The 25,217-nt window shown below is 40.5% G+C and overlaps 1 protein-coding gene across 1 annotated transcript in view; it reads left to right on the top strand.

The window, feature by feature from the left end:
• Positions 1-200: 200 nt before the first annotated feature.
• VGLL4 (vestigial like family member 4) overlaps positions 201-25,217 on the top strand; it is a gene marked incomplete at its 5' end in the record, with an annotated part of 81,813 nt that continues 56,796 nt past the window's right edge. The window contains one exon of the mRNA XM_082004502.1: positions 201-264. Within this exon, the coding sequence (XP_081860628.1) occupies positions 201-264 (64 nt within the window). The remainder of the gene's footprint in view (positions 265-25,217) is intronic.

Raw genomic sequence — 25,217 nt, 5'->3', positions numbered from 1 at the left:
ACGAAAAGAGTGGCAGAAACCTGGATTTTTTATTCTTTCTGCAGTTATGCTCTTGTTGTTCATTACCACTTCCTTCTGTAAAAACCGATGCGTGTATGCTATCAACAAGTGGCGTGTCACCTAGTATGCTGTGGTAAGGACTCCTCTGTGAGTTTACTCTTTGAAATTTTGACTCTGAATTTTCCAGGATCCAGAGAGGAATGGAGACGCCATTGGATGTTTTGTCGAGAGCAGCATCTCTAGTACATGCTGATGATGAGAAACGTAAGTCTGAAACTGAGTTTTCTGCTTTGTTGGATCCAGATGCTTTATGTTTGCAGTCTCTATCAGCCTAGGTGCTGGCTTTGTCGATCTTTGCCTTTTATTGAATCTAAGACATGTAGAAAAGTGTCTTCAGAAGCCCTTAAAAGGTCGTCTTCCTCAGGTGCAAAACCAATATGTTGCATTTAAATTGGTTAGTGTGCAAGAGAGGATAATTCCTGTTACTTTGAAAATGCATTAATTCATACGAAGGTGCCCCTGTTTTCCCAATTGCATTTGCAGTATTAGTAGACAAAAAGTTGAAATGGAACTGCTGTCAAACTAAGGACGATTTAGAACTCACGCTCCCTAATAATATCAGTTAGACCTGTTCTCATTTAAGAACACATAACTGGGTGGGCAGGAGTGGGGGTTCCAAAGATTCCTTTTCAGTTCATAAAACCCCTTGAGAACTTCATTTTCCTTTCACTGCTACTAGAAGATGAGTACAGGATGTTAGCATTGTAAGTGATGTCATTTGCAGCTACAGAGGCTCATGTTGCCAATCATTTGGGTAATATTTTTGCTTTCAACATTCGCAGTAAGTGTTTAAGATGGGCTAACTGAAGTTGGAATAGTATTTTCAGTTCTGCCAAATTGCAGTGCTGCTCTGTAGATCAGATTGTTACCTGCATGACTGGTAATAAAAGTCTTTGTCAGATTTATTCTGTGCCGTGCAAGCGCTCAGGTAGTGTCTGCATCTTGGGTATCAACCTGAATAGATGCTACCTAGAAAATTGGTATTTTCGTTTTCAAACTGCTTTTGTGTGTGTCTTCTGTGCATAAAATTACCTTTTAAGATGAATTCAGCTTTTCTTCTTTTGATCTTTGTTCTTTTATTCTTTATATAATTTTTTGGAAAGTAGTTGCCTTGAATGATGAGAAAAAGAATTGGTTTACTGCTGTTGCTAATCAACTTTCTAAAGTAGTGGCAAAGTGAACAAACACAGTATATTTGGACAACAAGTCCACGAATTTTTATGTATATTCAGAGAGTTAAGGTATGAGTAGCTCACTCTTTCAGAAGCTCGTAAAAGAAAGGTTTCATGCTCTGATGAGCTCTTTTGTATTACTGAGTCTTAGCTTTATAATGAATATTGCTTTTGCTGTTCTTTCATGTTCACCTTGCTGCTGAATAAGTACCAAGTTTTTACTGATCCCACTGTAGTAGGTTGATTTGGTCGATTGCTACAGTTACTCACTAATTGTGGGGAAAATTAATAGCAGTGGAAGTTCTTCAGGAAATAATTTCAACTGTGCTTTTGGCCTGGGGGATTTCTCTTGTAAACTAACATGTATTTGTAGAAAGGGCAAAAGCTTAACTTTCTTTTGAGTAAATTTTTAATGTATATTTTGAATACGTATTCTAAATTTTCTTAGGTTTAAATTTTGGTTTTGGTTAACTGTTGCCTAAGACTAAGATTTTTGAGTTCCACAGGGTAGGAATGTTGGGCTGGAGTTAGAGAATCCAGAGGAAGTCTGATTCAGTTCAACTTGCATCTGGGGAAGCTGATACATATCTGGTTCTAATTTACATTCCTGTAGTCTTAGCACTTAGACTTAATTAGATTTATGCCACTCTGCAGCTTCTAACTTATGCTGTCTCTGAGTTTGTCCTGTTGTTGTGCATTTTCCACACCAAGAACGCTACGCTATGAAAAGCTGCTAAAAGGAAAAAACAAGTGGTCCAGACTGGTCACTGAACTTGCACTTTTTTTGTGTCAGCTTTTGTGGAAACGGCACCAGCCAGACTTCACTCTGTGTTGCAGAGTGGATACTAGCAGCTTGAAGGCTATTTAAAACAAATACCTTTAAACTTACCAGCACTTAAAAGAAATGAGTGAGATATATGGCTATTTAGATTTCCCAGAATGGTTATTGGTTTCTTAAACAAATATGACCTTGAGTTGCTTTGGTTTGGTTTGTTTTTATGGCAGCTGCACCCATGTCAATAAGGTTGACCTTCAGTGATATGTTTGTGCTATATGTTGCTTTCAGTTGCATCTCCATTTTATTTCATGAACTATACTATATACTGTATTTCAACAGCTCCCAGTTTAAATCATTCTGAACTTGTTATCGAAGAAAACTTATGAAACGCATTTGGTTAACTACGTGGAAATGATTAATTATGGAAAAGAAATTATTACTGTAATTTTGTATTTGTAATTATTACCACTGTGATGTAAGCAATTATTATGTTATAGTGGATCTGTACAAAAACAACAAAACAAACCAAAAAAAGCTGAACAAAAGAGGACGGACGCTCCTTTAGAGGTGATAACAGTTAAAAGAGAGGGTAAAGCTATTTCTAACTAATGGAGTTAATTCTTTACTTGTTGTCCAAACTTGGCCTTCCATTTCAGTGGAAGGAGAGCATACGATGACGTTATTATTAGCCAGTCATCTTGAAGGCTTGTTGCTTATTGCTTCCTTGACAATAGCGAAGGGAAGGGATGTAGGAAGTCCATGCTGTTCATCAGCAGCTGTTCAGTGCCAGAGTACGTAAAGTGCAACTCTTAAGTGGCATCTGTAAGGCTTTCCTGGGGCTTTTTCAGTGCTTCAGGAGTGGGCTTTATATGAGGTGAACATCTGTAAGACCTCTGTATGTATGCTGTCTTTTTAGCGTTACCATGGCCGAGGACCTTCTCAAACGTGGGTTGTCGTACAGTTGCAAAAATCAAGTTTACAGTGAGATGCTTGATACTACTTATAACTCTCCTGTTCCTCTTCTTCACCTATACTGTTCTTAGTGGGGTTGTACTGATTTCTCGTACATTCAGGACTTAAGCTGGCTATTTTTAGAAGCCCACAGTATAAGCTGGTAGTATTTAAGTAAAGACAAAGAATTACTGCAAGTACAGTTCTTCTTCCCATAATTGTGTTGAACAGCATGTGTTGGAACATGAAGGAGGATTATCATTTTGTATTTATCTCTTATAAAAATAAGGGTTTGGGGAACTGGTCTTTCACTTGTAAACAGTGTTTTAAAAGCATAATCTTGTTATTGAGAAAATAGTGAAGGAAAAAGCCAGTAAAGGACTCGCACTTGCAGAATGTGTTGAAAGCACTGGTACTCAGCCTGTGCTGGTTTTATAGAAGCACTTCACTTGCATTCCCCTCCAATATGTAAGTCCAGTTTAAGAATATGGGAATGAATGAGAAAAAACATCTTGTTTCTTACTCTCTCAGGACAATATAGTGAAAAGTCTGTTGCTGGCAAACAGAAGGAAAATATCCTTCCACAAGGAAATGAAAGGTTTGGAAACAGCTAATAAATGGCACAATAAAGTGCTGGGTAATAGCTTTGCGTTCTAACGCATTGTACCAAATCGATACCTGTTGAGTCTTGGTTTCTGTTTTGAAAAACTGGTACAGGACTACATTTAAAAAAAAAAAAAAGTGATCTTTGATCAAGCCATGCTTCTGGCACATGTACCATCAGTCGCATGCGTCATCCTTGTATGCAAGGAAGCCTGGAATTGCTATTCCACACTTCTTGCCTGGGAACACTATTATTGTTTGGCAACAGTTCCTTTTATGTGGTTTAGTTTAATCCACTTCAAATAATTAAGCTAGACCATGCAGTTGATATTTCTAGTACAGAAGAATTATTGTGCTTTAAAATCCCTGCCCTAATCTACTTTGTAATCAAATCCTTATGTAGACAAGACCTACAAATCAGTTTTTACTGTTCTTCATTCATATCAATCAGTTCAGTTAGGAGAATGAATTTTGTGCTGGCTACCGTCTCCTAATTAATAAATATGAAATGATTAGTTGTTTTGGATAGCTGATCCTAAAAATGATCTTACTTTAAGGCTGAATTGAGAACAACTTACAAGTTTTTTAACACCCTTGAAGAGGATGATGACTGTAAGCTTATTGTCTTTAGATAGAAAAAAACCAATGTTTATAGTGGAATTAGACTTGAATGTTGCTATTTGTATTGAAGATATTATTAATGATGAACTATTTCTAGCATCATCAGGACTCTTCACCTACACTACTGTTTGTTTTGTAAATTTATAGCAAATTATGGGCAGTGAGCCTAAGGCAGGTTTTAATATCAATGTTTGCAGAAGTTGAAATAGCTTCCATCCTACTGTGTGAACACGTAAATCAGCACTGAAAATATTTAAGATCCTGAAGTTTTTTTGATTGACTAAAAGCGAGGAGTTGCATGGAACCTGCTACATGAATGCAGTTAGTACAAAGTCTCAAGGATCAGTTTCATTTGAGGGGGTGTGAGGGGTTCTTGGTTTGTTTTGTTTTTTGCTAGAGATTCATCTGCTTCAGAAAAATGGGAAATGGTGATAGCTTTCTTACACAGAAGTGAAATAGCAGAAGCTCATGACAGTCCTTGCTTATTTTCTATTCACAAGCTCACCCCGTTATAGGTGGAGCTGGGAGGAATAATGCATGTTTGTAGTACGGATGATAAATACTATATAGCAAAGTATTACTTAAGATGAAAAGCTTCCAGTAGAACATAAGCTTGTAATATGACTTGCCCTTTGTATTTTTATTTGCACATATATGTCCAAAAGAGCAAATCTTGTAACAAAGAAATAAATGGAAGAAGTCTTCGCTGCATGTTGTGGTTAAGGGAGTTTCAGTATTCTCACTTCTGGAACCTGTGTTTTAGGGGTGGAAGGGAATCAAATTGGTTCAATAAGGGAAACCTGGAGCACGTTTAGTGTTCTTTTTGAAATCTAAAATGTCAGAACCGGACATGCAAACTTGCGTTTCCTGATTCCTAGTTGTAGCACCTTATTCACCACACTGCTCATGCCATGACTTCCTTTGAACCCTAAACTCTACTGGTGTGCAGAGCAGCCGGGTAAAAAAAATTCCCAGAAGGGTTCGATGCCGTGAAAGCTGTCGCTGCTGTGGAAGTGGAATTTAGTGGGTGTGCAGTACTTCTTTTCTGCTTGTCGCTTTTGGAATATTTAGGAAATAAATTGGTTATTGTCTTTTAGAGTAGCTCATTGCTGCAGCGTCGAATGGCACATGGGGGAGCTATCCTTAAGAAATTCTTTGCTTTGAAGAGTATCGTGCTAGTTTCTGTTCCTCTACCTGGGCAAGCTGGCAGTCATTATACCTAACCTGAAGGCACCATTGCCAGCAGGGCTGACGAAATTAGAGTCTTGTTCTTTCCCAATTTAGGCTAGATAGAAATCTTCCTTGTAATGAAAAGGTTGTATGTGATGCTTCTACTAAAAATCTTGCTTCCTATGACTTTTGGGACTCCTCCAGTAAACGGAGGAGTCATTTTTGATCTTCACCCCCTACTTTTTGTTTTGTAGGACAATACTTGCTGAAATCCTGCTTGGCTAGGTTGAGAGCAACAGAACCACCCTAACCCAGATTTTTCTTTTGCATTCTTGTATTTATTGGTATTTTGTGTGCATGTTGTTCTTCAGTGCTTTCAAAGCTTGGGTGTTTTTAATCAGGGTTTGTCAACTCTTGGGTGTCCCTTATTAACCAACCCAGTGCAGCTTTAATTTAGAGCTTGACTTCTTCAGAAGACTTTTCCCTTACTGGGTTGAGAGGAGGGTAAGAAATGCTTCATGATTATTTCTCATATGAAAATAAGTGGACTCTCCGTATGGAAGTTTGCTTCTTCTTTTATGGTAAATTAAAAGATTGATTTGGTTGTCTTTCTGCCAGGCTGGTGATTGGATGAATATGTCTGTTGGTTCAGAGAAGAGACAGATATATGATATAGACAAAGGGTTAGGTCTTGAAAATTAGAGGTATGGTTAGACTTTGGTGTTCTGCAACTCAGTTTAATATACTGAATTCTTTAATTGCAGAAATTAATGTGCAATTAAGTAATGGAATAGCTTTTATGAATTAGCAACTGTGCTTGTGGTCAGAGCTTATCTGTGATGTCTAGCAAAAGAGAAACTTAAATTTTCTGGAGGGAAAGCTAGATTCTAAGAAGCAGTATCAGCAAAAATCTACGTTTGTAATCCCTCAACAGCTACGAGAGGTGTTAAAAGCAGATTTGTCAGCTAGTCATTTACGTAATGTTTAATCAATGATAGGGGAAGAGGGGGAGTCCTGTTAGTTTTGGAGTGGAATTTGTGGCATAAATCATCTTTTTTTACTGAAAGGGGGAAAAGTATGGAAGTGTGATGTTTCAGTTTAGTAATAATGTGATGGAAAAACATATGTGGTTCAGTCACTCAGATGCAGCCTGATTCGTCTGTTGTTGCTGTATGAACACCAAAAGCTTTAAATAAGAAAACTCAATGAGTAATAACATGCCTAGTGTTCTGCTCTTAAATTTATGAACCATACAGACCAGAAAATACTACTATCATCTCTGTTTTAAATGTCAGTTAATCTCTTTTTGGTAAAATACCCGAATGGGTGAATTCCTGACGTTCTGCTTTTTGTCTTTCAAAAACCTATAGCTGTTTGTATTACTCAGTATTTCACAGGGTAGCTTCCTGTCAACGGTGTAATTTTTAGGGTTTTCTTGAAAGTAAGGGTGTTAAATTAAATAACTGGTTATTTGGGTTGGTTTGGTTTTTAAAAAAAGGCAAAAAGTAATTCTTACCTCCAGAAAGCTTCACCCTTTTTTCCTCAAAAGTTTATTGTAGCAAGGAAATAAAGATGAGTAGAGTTATGTTTTCAACTTGTTAAATAGGCTGGAAAACGTGGCAATTGTCTGCTTGGCGCCTAGATGTATTTTAATAGCAGTAGAACACCATTAGCATAATCAGTGGAGTGATGGTAATGCCTTCAGGAACAAAAGTGTCTAAACATTTTTTTGGAATTAATTTTAAAAAACATTTGCAAGAGGTTCAGCTGCCTGCAGTTGGTAAACATGTTGTAGCATCCCTCAGCATACCAGATGTTTCAACCCAAGCTGCACCAGCTCAGGGAACAGGCTGCTCAGTGTTCCAGAGCAATGTCAGCCAGACAATATGTCTTTTCTTTCTGAATCCGTTTTAGCTAATTGGTGATAAAATATTTGCAGCGATTGGTGGCGTTACCTCCAAGTGAATGATGTCTACAGAAACACTATCCCTTTAAATGTTGTTTGGCAAATGGAGGGGAAGGAATCTTCTTACTAGAACGGAATTTGTCATCAGATACCAACCATTGCTCTGAAAATTGCAGCCGACTGAATACCGTATTGTTAAGCGCGGTAGCACATTCGTAGCTGTATGGAACTTGTCGATGCACGTGCTTCTAAGTGACGGTACCTTCTGAAATTTTTGTACTCGGAACTCAGTGCTCAATTTGGCTATTTTACAATAATATCTATTTGTTATATCCTGAATTTTGAAACAATGCAGGGAAATTATTCAGCCGTTAGGTTTTGACTGCTTTTTTGGCAGTGACCGAAACAACAGTCGCTTTTTACATCTATATTTTACGTTTACAGCTAGGCAGAATACGCTAGGATGTGGAAATCTGGTCATTCTTCATGTGGTAAAAATTATTTGGCTTATTTCATTAAAAAAAAAAAAAAATAGTTCTTTAATTAGAAATACTGCAGGCGGACTTGTGAAATGCAGGGTACTTTCCCAGGATGTTCTTTCCACATCTTGAAGAGCACAGAGAATCAGGCCAAGCTTGGAAGCGTCAGTGTCAGACGTGAAAAGCTAGTGTTCATATGGGGCAGAGTTAGTAAGAGGAAAAGAGTTAAAATATTTCAGAAATGCTTCGAATTTGGTACATTTACTTTTGTTAATGTACTTTCCCTTATTTGTTTTTGTAGGTACGTATTTCAACACTTCATCCACGTGTCTGGAAGGGTTAGAAACGGAGTGCTTTACAGCTTCCTTGCTGCCTCTTGCCGACAGCCGTGCTGTCCCTCCCGTGGCTCAGGGTCTACCCACCAGATGCCATGCATTCTGGAGGGACTGTAATTCCTTTTCCAGATGGCAAAGCAGGGCATTTTGGGAAAGAGAATTTGGTGCAATATAGCAATTCTTAGTTTTGTTTATGCAGGCAGGCAGATCTGGAGGTACCTTTTTCTGCAAGCACGTGAAAAAATTACATTCCAGAAAGGAGGACTGAGCAAACCTGGTGTTCAGTTAGGGTTTTAAAAACCTGATGCTGGAAAAAAAAGGTGATTTTTAGCTAAACACATAGCTTTTTTTATACACGCAGTTTTTTATACACACACAGTATGTAAAAACAGTATTGATGTTGTAAAGTCAGTTCTTTTTAGAAGCACTGCTTAAAATCGAGGTGGTCCTATACAATCTTTACTCCTTTTTTCATTACACGGTCTTCAGTGAAATGATCGGAGAATATTTACAGTGCAAGTTACTAGTTAATGTGCATATGTTTGGTATTTTGTTTTCCTGGGCTGGGAACCCAGACTTTATTTATGGTATGCCATTCAAATTCTCACCTGAAGGAGGAGGGATCTCAACACAGGTTTTCCAGTCCAAGGTGAGTATCTTAATTAATGGCTTATGAAATAAAAGGAGAATACAGTCGATTCTCACATCACACTCTGTTTTACTAACTCATGCCTTTTTTTCTGTTGTTTAAGGAAAAAAAAGGGGGGGGGGGAGGAAGGAGCAATATGTTGTTTCAGGCTGAAGAGAACATATTTTTTCCCCCAAGAAGCAAACACCAAAATTGCTTGCTTTTAATTTTTTTTTTCCGCTTTTGCTGCTGAACCAAAAACAAATTACTGTGCAAAATTCTGGCTACAAATCCGCTATGCAGCTATAAACAATGTCACTACAGAAACTTCTGTCATCCATAAGCTTAAAAGGAGAAATGCTTCTTATTTAACAAATTGAGGAGTGAAGAGTGATTTATTACCCTCCTCTGATTTTTTTTTTTTTTCCCCCTTCTGTTCTGATTTCAAACTTAATGACACACTTGTTAAAAGGTCCTCAGAAACACTACACTGTATGGCAAGAGTATTTTGTACATCCACTACAACAGTGTTGTATCAGGTGATAATACTTTCATAACACTGAAGTTAAGTTGGCTTTTGATACGTATTTATTGCTTTGTAAGAGGGAGAAATTATAAACAGTAGTTGGACAGAAATAGTCTTTTTTGTGTTGTTTTAAATCAAATAATTTTAGTACACGCAGCAGGCTTAATTTTCCTGAAACTGTGGCTATAGCAGTAACTGCTTTTATTTTCTGGGCCATGCCCATATTGTCTGTTTAGTTCATGTGAAAACATCTGTGTGTTGCAGCTGTAGCTTTATTACTATAAATCTCTGGCCTTTATTCGCTTGCTTTAGAGCCGGGTATATCTGGCTTATAATAGCAAAAGAGTGACAGTTCGTCGGGGGCTCTGTCTGTCTCTTCTTCCAGTTTTTGTATCTGAACGCACCTCTTGCTTAGCCTGACCTGGAAAGCATTTGCTTATATAAACATGCAAAAATGTTATTTCCCCCTCCTAACTCACCTCCAAATTACGATGTAAATTAAGGACCTCTTTCAGTAGTTTTTATCCTCAGAGCTATCTCATCTGTAGGCAGCTTCGTGGTTTTCAAACAGTGGTTTAGATTTCAGATATGTTCAAATTCAGCAGTGTGGGCCTCTGATTGAAACCCGTGATCTCACTGTGGAGGGGCCGCAGTCTTCGTGAGAATTTCAGAATTAATTTCTTGTATAATGCTGGCACTTACCATAATTCTATTGCTTTCTGTGTTGTCATATTTACCTACCCAAACTATTCTTTTATTTCGAAATGATGAGCTCCGTTTTTAGAAGTGTAGTTGAATAGTTACTTAGCTTTAAATGTATTAACATTTATAGTAGTCCTTAATAAAATGGCTAGAAATCAATAATATTGTTCTTTTAGATAAAATACATGAGAAACTTGGAGCTTAAGAATGTCATTTTTCAGTGTTTGAATATGAAGGAAAGTAATGGGCTTTCCACTGTCCTTTTCTCTGGAGAGGAAAAGCAATTTGGAAAATTTCAGTCTATCCTTTTGACGAAAACCTAGATAGGCGGGTTGTTTGGTTTGGGGGTTTTTTTGTTGTAGAATAATAGTCAACTAATCTCAATGGATGAGCTGCCTGACTCTTCTCGACCCAAGTTCTTGATAGGCTTTATCCGAGTTAATAGCAGTAACTGGTTCCGTGAATTTCCAGGAGGCAGCGGGTCAGCTGCCTTAATCTGTTTGACTGAACTTCTCATGACTCTCAACAGATGTTTTGCCTTTAAAGGTCAGTTTAACTTTCTGACCGGACTAGCTCCTTGCTTCCCAGAGCATGCCAACGTAGTTAAGAACTGGAATGTAATTTGACAGCAGGAATGAAATTTCATGAATTTCTTTTTCACTTCCTTAGTTATTCAACCAAATCTCACGGTACCCGCTTTCATAACAACTGGCAGAGCCTATTTTAAAAGGGTAATACAATGTCAGAAGAAATGGATTATGTGAAGAATCAGAGCGTGGTGGTATCCTGAATAGTTCAAGGTGGAATCGCTGGAGTGTATTTTTGTAATGTTTACTTGTATTATGATAGTATATAAAAGCGTGGCTGTGCTAGGCATTGAAAAATATGCGTAATTAAATTCCCATTCAAAATGAATGGTATGCATATCCACGTGTGATACTAAAAAAAGAGCCACCGAATATTGGCCAATCAATGGAAGCGAACACCGTTCCTGAAAATGGAAGTGGCAAGAAAAAGCTGCCCCTCGGAAGAGCAGAGGAAGGCATGACGTTTCAGCAAATTGTAGGCTCTCAGCAGGAAACTGTTAGCTCTTAAAATTAGAACCTTTTGTATCGTCATGTATTTTCAGGGAGAGCCGTAGTTTGCTCCTCTGTTGGAAGAGGAGATCTGCTTTGCCGCAGCAGAATTACGCATCTTGCGACTGGCCCGAGTCTGTAGTAGGTATTTCAAAGGGAATTTTTCCCGAACCGCGACAGTTACTCCCGGGCTCACACCTGCCGCGCGACGGTCTGGCCTGCCTACCGCAACTGGCCGGGGATGCGATATGGATGGAGAATCTCCGCTGGGATTCCAGCAAGTATCCCGTGCCTTTGCTTCATCGATCGATCGTGGGTTATGTGAAAGAGCTACGCGGTGGACTCGCACGTGTGAATTACTACTGTGCTTATTATGGTGCTCAACAGTATGAGTATTTACTCCGTGATGTACTTTACAACGTCGCTTGGCATACGTGTATACGATTTGTCGATCTACTGTATGAAAATGTCAGTATTTTATCGCCACTAATAAAATAATCCCGCACAATAGCGGTTTCTCAGTATTAAAGGGTTCAAGAACTCTATTGCATTCAGCAGAGGGAAAAATTACCATGTTTCTTCATTTAATTCTCCCTACAAAACTTAATATCTCCATTTCTATAGGCAGAGAAGGAGCAATCATTGGTACATCCCCATGACAACTACAGTGTCGTGCTGAAATAACAACTTGAACCTTATTAAGCTGCCTTTATTCATATGTGCTTCCAGTACAGATCTCCCTAGCTAGACTTTTTTTTTTTACGGCGATCTGTTCATATTTACATGTGCATATGTCTGTCTGATCTTTTGATCAGCTAGCGCGTCTATTTTCAAACTATCTTTCTTTTTACTTCTCAGAAACAGGGCATAGTGGTATTATGAGCTGTTCCACTGATTGTAATGTAATTACACTTTCTGCTTTCAATAATACCCAAATATTAATTAGGAATGAGAGGAAGATTGTGACAGTAGAAGAATGTAGGTCTTCACTCCTCCTTCTGGCTCTTCACTCCTAACAATCACTGATCTGTTCGAACATGTGCACTCATGCTCTCCTTACCCATTTCAGTTACTAATAACAGGAGATTTGTGTTTTCTGGTAGCACTCGAGTCGTTTCAAGTCACTTTTAAAACAGGATAGGTATACGCTCGCTGCCTCGCAGTGTTGTAGTAGAAAGAAAATGATGAGACTACGGATGGGATGGATATGACAAGCCTGAAGAGTTTTTTTTTTCGGAGCAGCAGAGACGGACTCTCTGGTAAAACAGGGTAGCGATCACTCGGGTCATGTCCAGCAGCGTGTAGCACTGGTGGGCCTGCCTGGGGAAACGTGGTCTTCTGGTCTGAAATGTGAGGCCAGGTGACCCGGGGGTTACGCTGCCCTTTATGGTGGTTATAAAAAGCTGCAAGGTGACGTGCCAGCAAGATAGGAGGTAGTGGGGACAGTGGACAGCAGTGACAGACTCTTCTTCCCCTGTGACGTAGTATGGGATGTGTGCAGCGTGTATGTTATGAATATAATCAACGTGCGTAACCTACTAAAGAAAGAGTTTAGTGGAAGTGCTTTTACGTATTTCTTAATTTGGATTCTAAATCTATTTTTACGTACTCTTTATTTCCTTTTCCTCTGTGGAGCTCTGTTCTCCGTTAAGTTGGAAAGAGGTTGTTCTTTTCATTTTATGGCTGAAATTGCGTGTTCATTGAGTAAGCGGAAAATACTTATACAAATGATGTTTTGTGACTTCTTTTCCTTTGACTGTTACTACACAAAAAAGGTAATTAATTTCTCCCATAGGTGTAGAATACCTGTTGTTTGCCATGAGAAACAGAAGCTATGGTATGAATGAGAATCTAATTTTTACAAGTCTCTTTCATTTACTTTCTGTTTACTTTAATTTCTGTTACCTGTTGCAAGCTGCAGATGCTGATTGTTAATGCTAACTGAGAATTCAGCGATACATGGCCTCGATTTGTTATCTCTGTTACCCACTTCTTATGACCAGGATATTTATTATTGTTGTTGCTTGTGCTTGAAGTGCGTGATGCAGTGCCTTGATAACCGCTTGGAATTTCTGCCAGAGTAGAAGTAGCCAAAAAGATAAAAACTTTTTATCTGTTTCTGAAAAAGTTTAGTAATTTCCTTCGTGTTCGTATCTACAGCTCACCCAGTCACTCGAATGTCCAAAAAAAGGATAAGCTTATGTCGCTACCGTGGCCGCCTTGGTCACTTTTTTATCATTATGTGAGTGAGTTAACGATGTGCCCAACTCCAGTAGAGCTGTGTCTTCTTTTAAAGAAACTCTGGATTCTCTTTATCTCCCATATTGGAGAAAACAAACTCAGTTGACTTTTTACTGCATTCTTGTGAAACACAGCATCTCAGTATTTAAAGGTAAATGTATCTACGGCAAATGTAGAGTAAAAAGAAGATTTCACTGGAGAGCTCACTCTCTTATGGATATGATAGTTTTCCCTCCATAATCTCACTGGTTTTTTTCCCCTTTCTCTAACCCAGAACTGCAGTTTCTCTGTTTGAATCCTCTCACACTGAAGGTCACCGCTAGTAGACAGGCTGGGTACTTGCTTAGTATTCCACATGTAATTCTGGCAAAACTCATGGTTCTGTTGTCACGACGCAATAAAAATGAAGGAATCTACACAATACGCTTTCTTTTAAGCAGAGTGACTGTTAAATGGTGATTCTAAACAACAGTGTAGGAGAAGGGAGAGGTGACTTTGGGTTATTTTCTGGTATGGTTGTACAGAACTATTACAAACGGTTTAAAAGGTCTTGAAAAAACCCACCCAAAAAGTGCAACCAAAAAGTATCTCTCTTGCAGATATGGATGCTTCAGAGACAGCACATGCTAATCTCGATTTTGTTATGATTTCTTTTGTGTTTTTTTTCTCAGATTAGTTTTGTCTAAGTCTTGGTCTCGGCAGATAGAGCAAAATTTAAGGAGCTTTCTTATATATGTTCTGTATTTATGCTATATATGTTTCTGAGAGTAGAATTTTGGTTTGAGGTATGCTTTATTTCTTGGGGTTTTTTTAAGCCAGTGCTTAAATACAAACATGTGAAGGAAAATATTTACACACCTGTATTCATTAAAAAAAAAAAAAAGAGGAAAAAGATGAAATGGCAAAAAAGACTTTGTTATTTATCGTGACCCAGCAACAGCTTTCAGAGGTTTCCTGTGTGTCTGTGTAGGAGTGTGATAGCCAAATATGCCTGTGCGTTCAGCTGGGGATTGTGAAAAAAATGGTGATAGGATCCTCGTATTTAGGAGCCGCCGCCAGCCGTTTCTAAACTAGACTTGTTGCAAACCCAGAAAAAGGAGTGGGTCTTGATAAATGGCTTGTAGCAGTTTTAATCCCGAGAGGGACTGGGGCCGTGTGGTAGGTAGTCACCCAAAGGACACGTGGGGGTCCCCAGGCGGACCCCAAACCCGGTGGCCCGGCAGCTGCGGCGGGCAGCCCCGTCTTAAAGGTTGCACGCGTTTCGGTAGTTTCTGCGTCGCTCTTCACGCGCGGCGTGCAGGCGTGAGGGAGCTGCGTTCGCTCACCATCCCTGCGACGATCGCTTCAAGCCCTGCAGAACATGAGAAGGAGCGCCGGGGTTTCTGGTAAGCATATCGGATCCTCTTGCAGAACTAGCCCGCCACGTTCGCTGAGGTCTTTCTTCTAATTTTCCTTCCACCTGCCGTCCCGGCGGCAGCGTTGCGCAGTTATTCTTGTGTTCTGGGCGGGTAATAGGTCGCAGGCTGAAAATGAACGTACAACTTGCTGTGGGAATTAGGTCCCACGGGCTAAGTGTTTAATTAAGTGCGCGATGTGAATGACTGTCCTGACGCTTTTGGTGTTCGTGTGGCTGTGAGGAAGTCCACGTGATGTCACTTGTGAAGTAACCGAGATTATTTTAATTTCAAGAAATCGCACTCAAATGAATCGTATTAACGTAATGAAATACTTAAAATCTTTAACGCTTGTATCCAGTAATTAAGCAACATTGCTAGTTTTGATTACTTTTTTGCTAATGTGGGTTTCCTTTGCGCCTTGCTGAAATAACAAGAAATAATTTGAGGATACTTTGCTTCAGCTGAGAATGTACTAGAACAGTGCCGGGGAGCTTTGCGACAAGGGCTTTAGCTGAAACAGCTCACTGCAATTTGGGAGTTGCTCTTTTAAAGGTATATTGCTAACGGCGAGTGAAAGAGGTGGTGAGAAACGCAGCGGAACGGGGGTGGAGGAATTATAAGCTAAGCTGCCCTGTGCCGGTACCTTCTCAGCGCGTTTGGCACGATTTCTCTGCAGTGCTGTGAATTGTTGAGGGGCTGTCTTAGCCTATAATTTGTAAGAGTTCAAGTAGATAAATATTTGTGTAAGGCATAATATCCAGGCCATTCTGAAGTAAATGTATGAGAAGAAAACTGGAAAAGCATAGGGAGTTCTGTAGGGAATTAAGTTGGAGGTTGAGGGGGAAGGAACCGACGACTTAAAAGATCCTTTAAGAGCTGCAACATTACTTCTTAAAGTCTGTTACGGTCATGTTTTAGCTGACCAGGATTTTTTTCGGACTGTAGGGTTTGGTTTTGTCACTGTACTGTGAAGTAGGCATTGAACCCGTTACGATTTACACCGATGGCAGCAGTCTCTAACTCCACCAGTGCAATGTTAGACAAATATAAGGAATAAAATTAACGCGATGCAACACGGTGACTGTTCAGTTTCTGCTGAATTTGAGATACCGACTGTGATTTCCTTGCTTTCTAGATGGCCAGACTACAGCTAGTTTCGGTTGGATAGCTCGCTGTATTTAAGAATTGTCGCTGTTTTCTTGAAGCCCTTTTATACCGTGTATGTAGCGCACGTGTAACTCGAACGTCAGGCGTCGTTCCTGATGTAGTTTACAAGCGTGCGGAAGAACCGTGACGACAGTACGAGCGTGCCTTTAACAAGAACTGTCGGAGCGGCCGCGGGCTTTAGGCTAAACTTCAAACGAGCCTTGGTCGCCGTTCGCGCAGCAGATGGGTGCGTTTCTTCATTAGAGGCGTTCCAGCGGAAAGCGGCGGAGGGGTAGTGCCTGCCCGCTTACCTGCTGGCATTTTAATCGATTGGAGTCTTCTTAGGGCTTACTGCAGTTGAATCAAATCAGATCAAGAATAACCTTTTTAATTGGAGTATTAGAGGGGTATACATGTGAGTGTGTGAAGACAAGTACTTGATGTTTCTCTTCGGATTTTGTGTGTGCTTATTTCATTTGGAGGCCCCACTGTCATCTACTGACATTCTCCACTTAGAGCTGTATATCTAGAATCGCTGTCTCGCTGAGTTTGTGGTAAACGGTATTACACAAGTTCTTGCACTGGCATCCAAAAATACAGAATTAATATTGAATGTTTGTTACGCAACATGGTTAACTGAGTTGTATCACTGTTATAGTAATTTTTCTTCCTCAAATCTTTGCAAATTATCAGATATATAATAACCTCTGACAGTGCTCAGATAGCATTCTTGATATTTAGTTCCAAGCCAACTGCTGTGCAGGCTGGTGTGGCTAATTGGTTTCTTTGGGATTGTCTTCACTGCACAGACGTTCCTGACACAAATTCCATCTTCGAGCAAGCGAAGGAAACCTAAATCAAGTAGCTTTAACCTGAGTTGGTTGCCCTGTCTGGGAGTATAGAATAAAGCCTAAATTAGCCCAACTCCTGTAACACAGAAACCGTGTTGTTCAAATGCTGTCCTATAATGTGATGGCTATCTCTTGTGTTAGTCTAGCTGGAGAGACGTTTCAATCGGCGTAGACAGTGTACCAACTCTTCTGAAGCCCTACGAGCTTTGCGTGTTCAGTATTTCTCAAGTAGGTGGAAAACCTCAGGAGAAAGTGGTGTATAAAAATGAAGCTATTACTGCCTATCAGTAAGTAAGAATGAGAATAGTGACCACAGTGGAAGTAGAGTTTTAACTACTAGTTTGTGAAAATTCTGCTAAACTTTGAAAATTCATGTTCTACATGTACGTGTTTGTGTTCAGAGAGAAAAGGAAGAATGTAGAGATGGTATATACCTCGTCAGAGATGGATTTTCTTGGCGGTATAAAAAGTAATAGAAATAAAAATCAAACAACAGTTTTGACAGGGAATAATGTGTTAGCCTGTTGTTTATGCTGGCAGCTCAGTTGGTCTGCTTTTTTATGATATTAATAACATTAATTTACTTGTGGCATATCTGCTGCAGTCTGACAAAATACTTCTTGGCTTTTGAGTTGGGAGGGTTATTCGTTTAGGAAGGTCGACAGGCATGGCTTCAGCACCCTGTTTATGTTCTTCAGGCTACTCCATGAAGGTACTTTTCCCTAAGGAAGTGATGTGTACACATGGAGAGCTGTGTTGGTATGGATATGTGATATAACTCCGATGGTATGTTCCCCTTTGTAGCTGAATCCTGCTGCTGCTAAGTCTGTAAGGTGATCTTTGATCTTGCGATCATCTGTAGTGCAGATTTTTTACCGAGGCTGCAATCTTGCCAATGCTTATTCCCATGAACAGTATTGTGAAATTCTAATTAATGTGATGTATGTGGATATGGAGTCCTCATTTTGACTAGCTTTCTCATATTTGATCTTGGCGGAGTCAGAAATATCCCAATTGCAATGCAAAGAAACTGTGAAAGGATGTCTTTCTGGGACCAGAGTCAGCCTATGGTTTTTCTCATTAAGAACCAGATCGTGCTCGCCGAGATGTGTGAAGGTTCACAAGAAGAATCCAAGAGTGTCAATTCAGCCAGCTTCCCAAGGGCTGTCCACAGCAAACTTTTTAGTTGATGCAATGCTAGGCTTGCAAGTCGGGACTTACAGGCAAGAACTAGCTACCTTCGCTCGCTTCTGTCAATCTAGTTGACTTTGCAGAGGGTAAATGCATATTGCACGCGCTTGTGAGGAGATCAGATCTTCTCCCTCGTGGTTACTGGAAGAATGTGAACTCCACCAGTAATTTTTCTGGGAATTTCTACCACTTTGCAGTTTCTTTTTATACATTGCATTCTGCCGTGATTAGAGAAAGAGGACTAATGTGGTCCTATATTTATTTGTTTGCTTCCCGATGACTGAATTATTTTGGCTTCCTGGAAGCAGTGTTTAGAGAAGGCGCTCCCTCCTTAGAACAAGCATCTGGCAGAATTTATGTCCCGCATCACCCAAAACTAGAGAGCGCGGTGTGCAGAATGAACACAGTCTGGAGTAAGGAAAAAGAGGTAGGTATTCTGCAAGAAACATGTAGTACCGGGATTCTTTTAATAAAGATTCTCCGCTGGCTGGCTATCTTGTGACTCTTTAAATACATTGTCAGTAAATTAACAGGTCAGACAGGTTCTGCCTGAAAAGAATATACAGACCAAGAATTCTTTTATTTTTAATTACTAGAGTGGATGAAAGCAAGGTGTGGTCTTTGGCCCAGCGTACAGAGTCAGGAGCTGACTAGCTTCTATGCCTTTAGGTAAATCTCATCTTCCTGCCTTGGTTTCTCCAGCTGCGATATAGGTGTGATACTTGCCTCGGGAGGAAACCGAATATATTAATGTTTGCAAGGTTCCTTGGAGATAGAACTTCTATGCACATAATGTTTCTAATATGCTGTCTGCATTAGATGTTAGAAAATGAACCTTTTTAAAAGAAAAATACTGATCACGTGGCTTCACTTCGGTTGCATTCTTTCTTCTCTTTGTGGAAAGTAACTGGAAAATGCCCTCTCAGGACCTCCACCGTAAATATTTCCATATGATAATTTCCTCAGTTTTGTGTTGCGGGTCTCTGAATATCTGACTTCAGAGAAGGCTTAAGATAGTGAATATGCCCTGAGACAGAAGATACCTAAATGACTGAGAGCATTTGATGACTGAGACGCTTAAGAAGAAAATGTATTTTTACAGTATTTACCCATCTACGGGTGTTAAAGTTTCTGTGTTCTGCCAAACCCAAGCATTTCAGCACTTTGAAGACTGGCCTTCAGAATCGTTCAGTTAAAAAGTTTTCACTGCTTACTAGTTACGAGCTTCTGGACTCACTTGGAGGCATAATTTACATGATTCTTTGTCTATCCGTTAGACTTAAAAGCTTAAAAAATTAAAAATAAATTGTGTGCGATTTCTTCAGATGCCCTTGGGAGAAACGGGGCTTTAAGAAAAACATCAGTATTGCAAAACTTTGCAATATTATGGAGTTGCAACATAAAGAACACGGGGCGGGGGAAAAGGGGCAAGGTCACTGCTAGGTTCTAGTTTTTCAGTAGCGGAGTCTCCTTAGTTCACTTACTTTACACGGTCTGTTACGATATTTGGAAATAGGAAACTTAAATACCATTCCAGCCACATGAGGATTCTGTCCTGTTGACCCCGGGACCGTCACATCTCTGCTGTACTTGATTTTTCTTAAGACGTATCTATGAAATACTTGGAAATCTTCTTCAGTTCCAGTGCTGTGGGTTTAAACTGTTAGTCACTCACCCACGTATCTTGCGCTTTGCATTTCATGCGACTGCAAGTGCGGACAGGAGCGTGTGATCTCACCGCGGAGGAGAAGGGTTGAGCTGCTCGCTCCAGCTGTGGAGGAGCGCGCTCGCCCTGCCCTGGAGCTGGTTTGGTAAGCGCGCGCCGCCAGCTCCTTCTGGCAGCGCGACGTCCAAGCCGAGGAAGACGTGTTGGGACTTGACGCTGGGGCTGGTTGCGTGGCTCCACGGAGGACGGCTGGAACACGGGCTGCTTGGCGTGGACACCTCGTCTTTGAGTGGCTTTTTTATTTATTTTCTTTCTTTTTCCCCCCCCCCCCACCTTCGCCACTTTAGTGTTTAAATGTGCGACTGAAACGGCTAGCGGGGGAAGGGCTGCAAGACGAAACGCTGGGAAATGGAGACTGTTTCCTGGGTTTCTTGCATTTCTCTTTCGGTTGCAAACGGTTGTCATCGTACTTTGTAGGCTACGCCGCGTGCGTAGACATCACAGGGTTTCAGTACTTGGTGTGACAAATACATTCTGACTTACAGGAGATGCAGTGAATTGTTCCACTAATCCTCTCCCACTAGCCTGTAGGATTAATTTGGGTGGCAATATTTTATTTGCTTTGCTTTCTTTGATACGGGATCTTAACATTGTTTCATGGAGGATTTCATTTATGCGTATTTAGATCAAAAATTAGAAAAGAATAATAATTTGGGTCGTTCCCCCCCCCCCCCGTTTTATTTTAAAATATTTTTGAGACTATGGAATGGTTTAATAGAGTAGCCACTGGAATAAAGAGTGTGACAAATAAAATGAAGCGTTTCCAACAAAAGGAAAATAGGTCGTCGGCTTTCTAACTAAGCTGTACATTGCTAAGATTTTACTTATTTGTTTGGTTTTAGTTGAGCCAATAGCATGCATGGGGAAATGTATTTCACATCAGTTCTGTTTTAATAAACTGAGCCAATGATGGTATAAAGAAAAATGAGCCTGTTTTTTAGAAGCCATTATAGATACGCACATATGTATACATATACGTGTATGCACGTATGTACAAATACGTAGCTGGAATAGGTAGCACTGATTATTTTCATGGTGTTTTAAGTGACCGGATGCTTTGTAAAATCCTAATCTCAATTAATTATATATTCAATGGACTTTAACAGCCTGGGATGTGGGGTGTGTCCCGCCGCCCCGTGCTGAAGGCCTAGAGTAAGGTGGTGTGGCTTTTTTAAAACCTTTTTTTTTTTTTTAATATAAAACTATTTTCCTGTAAATTAGTTCAGAATGAGTTACCTATTTCCACAAACAAAGTTAAGATAGGAAATTACCCAGGAAATCATAGGGGGAAAAAACCAGGAATTATTTTCTCTATATTTAAAAGTAAAAAACAAACCCACATTAAATCTGGTGACCTTCTGTTCCGGAGGAGGGTTTTGAAGCCAGACCTTCGTGTGCTTTCTACTGCCCATGTGAAAATCTGCTGAAGGTAGCAGGAGGCTCGGAGGCGTTAGCGCCGGCACGCTGAACGTTTCCGCCCGGCTTCTGAAGGGGCGCGGGCACGGCGGCGCGGGCACGGCGGCGCGGGCACGGCGGCGCGGGCACGGCGGCGCGGGCACGGCGGCGCGGGCACGGCGGCGCGGGCACGGCGGCGTCCCTCCTGCCGCGGGCCCTGGCGGAGCAGAAGGAGGAGCTGCGTGGCCTCGGGTGGCTCCGGCCCCGACCCCCTCGGGTGCGAGGCCAGCGGCGGAGGGCGCGCGTCGGCAGGCTGGCAGGAGAACGCGGGAGTTGGGGCTGGCTGGGCGAGGGTTCGGGACACGCAGGTACTAGTGAAAGAGTACCGGAAAAGAACATGGGAGTCTGAGGCTCGGATAACAGGACCAGCCTAGGCGACGGGCTGAGTTGAGCAGGGGACGGACAGACGGGGCTGGTACGCGCTTTGCCTGTTCGGCGGGTAGTGGTTCGGCCTCGCTGTTAATTCTTGTGGGTCCCAGCTTTGTGGAGTAGTGGGGACAGTGCTGGGGGGTGGTTCTCTTTTTTAAGTTGCGCTCTTAGGGAAATCTTCTATTTTAAAGCGCTGTGTCGAAATGAAATTTCGAAGATGGCGATTCAATTCAGCTCGGATGCTAAAAATGCATGGTATAGAGCAGTCCTTATCATAAGCTTTTTTTTTTTACCTCAGGCCTTAGTCTCATTTAGTGAGAGGGACGGTGCCTGCTGAAAGAACAGCCTGACATTTGGGTAGCTTTTTCCGCATTGCTTAGTGTAGCCTGAGCTTTATTTTCTGCCCACTATTCAAACAAAGCTCAACAGGCAGGATTATTCAATTCCTTGTAGGTTTTTATACGGTACTTATCACCGTACTGCCACAAAGCTTCATAAACCTTTAATTAATCTTTACAACACCTCTTTGATATGATTCAGTTCCATCATTATTCAGGACTAGAGCCAGTAAATCTTTCTTTACACAGAATGAGATGAGGTCCTGTGGGAATATAGTCTACAAGGTAATCAAACGTGAATATGCAGTACAACCCTGTAAGGGTGGCAAATCAGGGTTACCCCCCAAAATCCTTTTCCTGGCTTGTTTTAAATTTGAGAGTGTTTGATTTTTACAATCGTTGTGGAACTATCTAAGCATTTTTGTGTGTTAAAAGTCATATGTAACATGATTTATGCAGAAAACAGCTTCCTAAGTCATGTAATGGAGAGAGTAGAACACCTCCAGGTCAGGATTTTTTTTGGCTTTTTGATTTACTATGTGTTGTAACCTTTTTGCTACTACTTCTTTTAAAACAAAACCAAAGAAAACCAGCTCAGCTAAGAATACTAGCAAAACCAGGCTTCGTTCTGGTATGTGCGTGTGTGTTTTGGTGCCATGTAAGTTCACAGAGCACTTTAGTCAGGGCTGCTCTACACATGTTGGAGTCTTGCTTCTAGCCTGAGTAGCAAGACTGACATAAACTCAGTTATGCTGAAGATGAAGGCTGTAAACTGAGCGCCTTTGATTTTGAGGATCCTGTATCATACTTTTGTGCGTGGTTTACGTGTTTGTTGGGGCACGTTGTGTCTGTTGGTCTCTTCATTTATCATCGTTTCAACAAACCAGCAATGCAGACCAATGATGTGACGCCTTTTTTAATTGTCCTGACCCAGCCTGAGCAATCGGTTTCATATGACAGTTCAATTTCTCTAACTTCCGCAAACAGCAAGCCCAGAATTTTTGGCAATAATATGACTTATGTAATTAGGCTTTTGCCCTACCATTTCCCTCCAGAAAAATGTACTTGTGGATGACTGAAAACGTAGTCTCTCTTGAAACCACAGTAACCGTGCTTTTATATTGGGTCCTCTGTCCTGTCTCATAAGAATCACTTCAAGAAAAGACTCCTGTTCCTCTTCTAAATGTAAAAATCACTTTTAATGCTTTTCTTGTTATATTTATGGCCAAGTAAATTACATTCTTAAGTTGGTTGGAGAATTGTAATACTGGCAATCTTAAAACAAGTCTTGATAAAGAGTGTGTGTTTTCTTTTTCTAAAAGTTGTCTGTAGGCAGATAGTAATATTTTGTGTAGTAAATTAGTCTGCATATTGTATTCTATATGCTTGCTCATTATTGAACGGTGTCATGCTAAGAGGATGTTTCTGCTGAAATAAGGTCTAAGAAAAGTTTAGCCTTATTGTAGAACTTAGTAATTCTCTACTGCCTGATTTCACAATGGGATTGGATTGTTTTCGTTTCTAACCATGTCCCAAAATGGAATTTGATACAGTAAATGTAAGCCATAATTTTATGCTGTGGGTGGAAGGCAAAACTGAAGAGTTAAGTACAATGTCTTTTCCGTCCTGCCAAGTTCTAGGTCTGTGAAAGGGCAGAGTGCAGTAAATTCTGTGCAGTGGATATCTGGACAATTTAATTCCAGTTCCATACTAGAGTATGGTCATTACCTAAGCCTAAATTAACACATTCATATTCTGCATTAGATTTTGCTAATAAGGTTTGCAGTATAGCAGTGTCAGTGATATTAGGATCCTCATTTAGCATTTGTGTGAAGTAACTAGGAAAAAAAAAAAGGATTTGCTTTGTTTGTTATGGAAATTAATCTTTTTCCAAAAAAAGGTGATAACTGCAAATGAGTTTGGGTTTTCTCAAAGGCGATTTTTCTTAAGTTTCTGAATGCAGGCCTGAGGTAGATGCATATTCACTTTGTATTAATACGGCTAGCAGTAAGATAATATTTTTGTTCAAAATGCATACTGTTGTCTCTCTGCAATCTGTTCATTGCTTTATGGAATATAAGGGGACCACTGGGACCAGTCCCAGTCACCACAACCTTCCAGCATGCTATGTTTGTATATAGTCTTCAGATTTACAATCCAGGTGTGGAAAATACCTGGTTTTTGCCTGTGCAATTATTTTATTGTAAGGCAACACTGATGACCCTTGCACGTATAAGATGCCCCGCGATGTTACTAAATAGCGTGTTCTGCACCTCTGAAAGAAAACGGTTGTTTCAGTAACGCGCCATCTTTCATACGCGTTATGTGCACAAGAGGAAAAGGAATTATAAACATTCAGGTATTACAGACTTCTCCAGCCGCTGGGATTCAGTATTATCTAATGAATGCTTTATAGTGTGTCCACCTGCAGTGTTACCAACCCAGACTGATGGCCTGTAGTACATCAAGTGAGAGATCTAGGCAGCATTTTGAAAGCAAATTAGATTCATGCAACATCTCATTACACTTTTGTAGGATAGTGAATTCTAGACTTGAGTCTCCATGAGGCCAGTGCTTTTGAACCCTACGTTCAGAAACTTAGCTTTTTGCAGAGGTGTAAGTGAAGAAAGTTTGTTCTCTGTCAGCAACATCACGTGCTGGAGTGATGCATTGTATTGTTGTATATGCTGTTGACCTACAGCTGCTGCCTTTTTTATTATTATTATGGTTTTATATCCCCTGACCTTGAGGTACATGTCCATGCAGATTTTTGATAAATGTGGTTTATGCCTATATATTTTTAAACCCCTAGGAGGGTGTCCTAGGCTTATTTCTGCAGGATAAGCTATGAGAAGGGGACAGGTTTGGTTGATGACAGCAGATGACGGGAGTGACCTACACACTAGCAGCCTAACGGGTGAGAGTTGAGGAGAGTGAACGGAATAGCAGCAGCAATGACAGGCAGTAACTGGTTGGATTCTCTTATGATACGAAACCCAAAAATGTAGCTTGTGATGTGATGTTCTTCAGTCTATTTAGCAAGAGATGTGCAAGGGCTACATGGGCTTAGACAGTAAGTCTCTGCTCCACTCGGGTCACCTCCTACAGCTGATTTTTTTTTTCTTTTTTTTTTCTTTCTTTCTTTCTTTCTTTCTTCCCCCTTCCTTGCTTAGGACTTGGGATCTGTCTATAGGGGAATTTTATCTACAATGGAGTTTTTACCAGAAGGAGATGCTGGGACTGTTAGGACCCCTTCCTCTTTAGCCACCAGTCCTGTCACAAAATAATGGCTTTTTTTCTTTACGCTTTCCTCTTGAAGGAGGAGTGTGTAGACTCTAGGATGACTCTGCTTTTTTCCAGCATTTTGGAAAGACGATGGTATATAGCCAAGTTAGCAGAAGCAAACGTGCTTATCTTGAGTCCCTATTGCTTTAGCTGAGAGGACCTGCAGTTCAGAGAAAGGAAATAAGAGGTAAGAGGCAAGGGACCAAGACAG

Source organism: Phaethon aethereus, assembly GCF_964289735.1.
Source record: "Phaethon aethereus genome assembly, chromosome: 11".
NCBI lineage: Eukaryota > Metazoa > Chordata > Aves > Phaethontiformes > Phaethontidae > Phaethon > Phaethon aethereus.
Note: the sequence above shows the minus strand (reverse complement) of the source record. Positions and strands in the feature narration are given on the sequence as shown.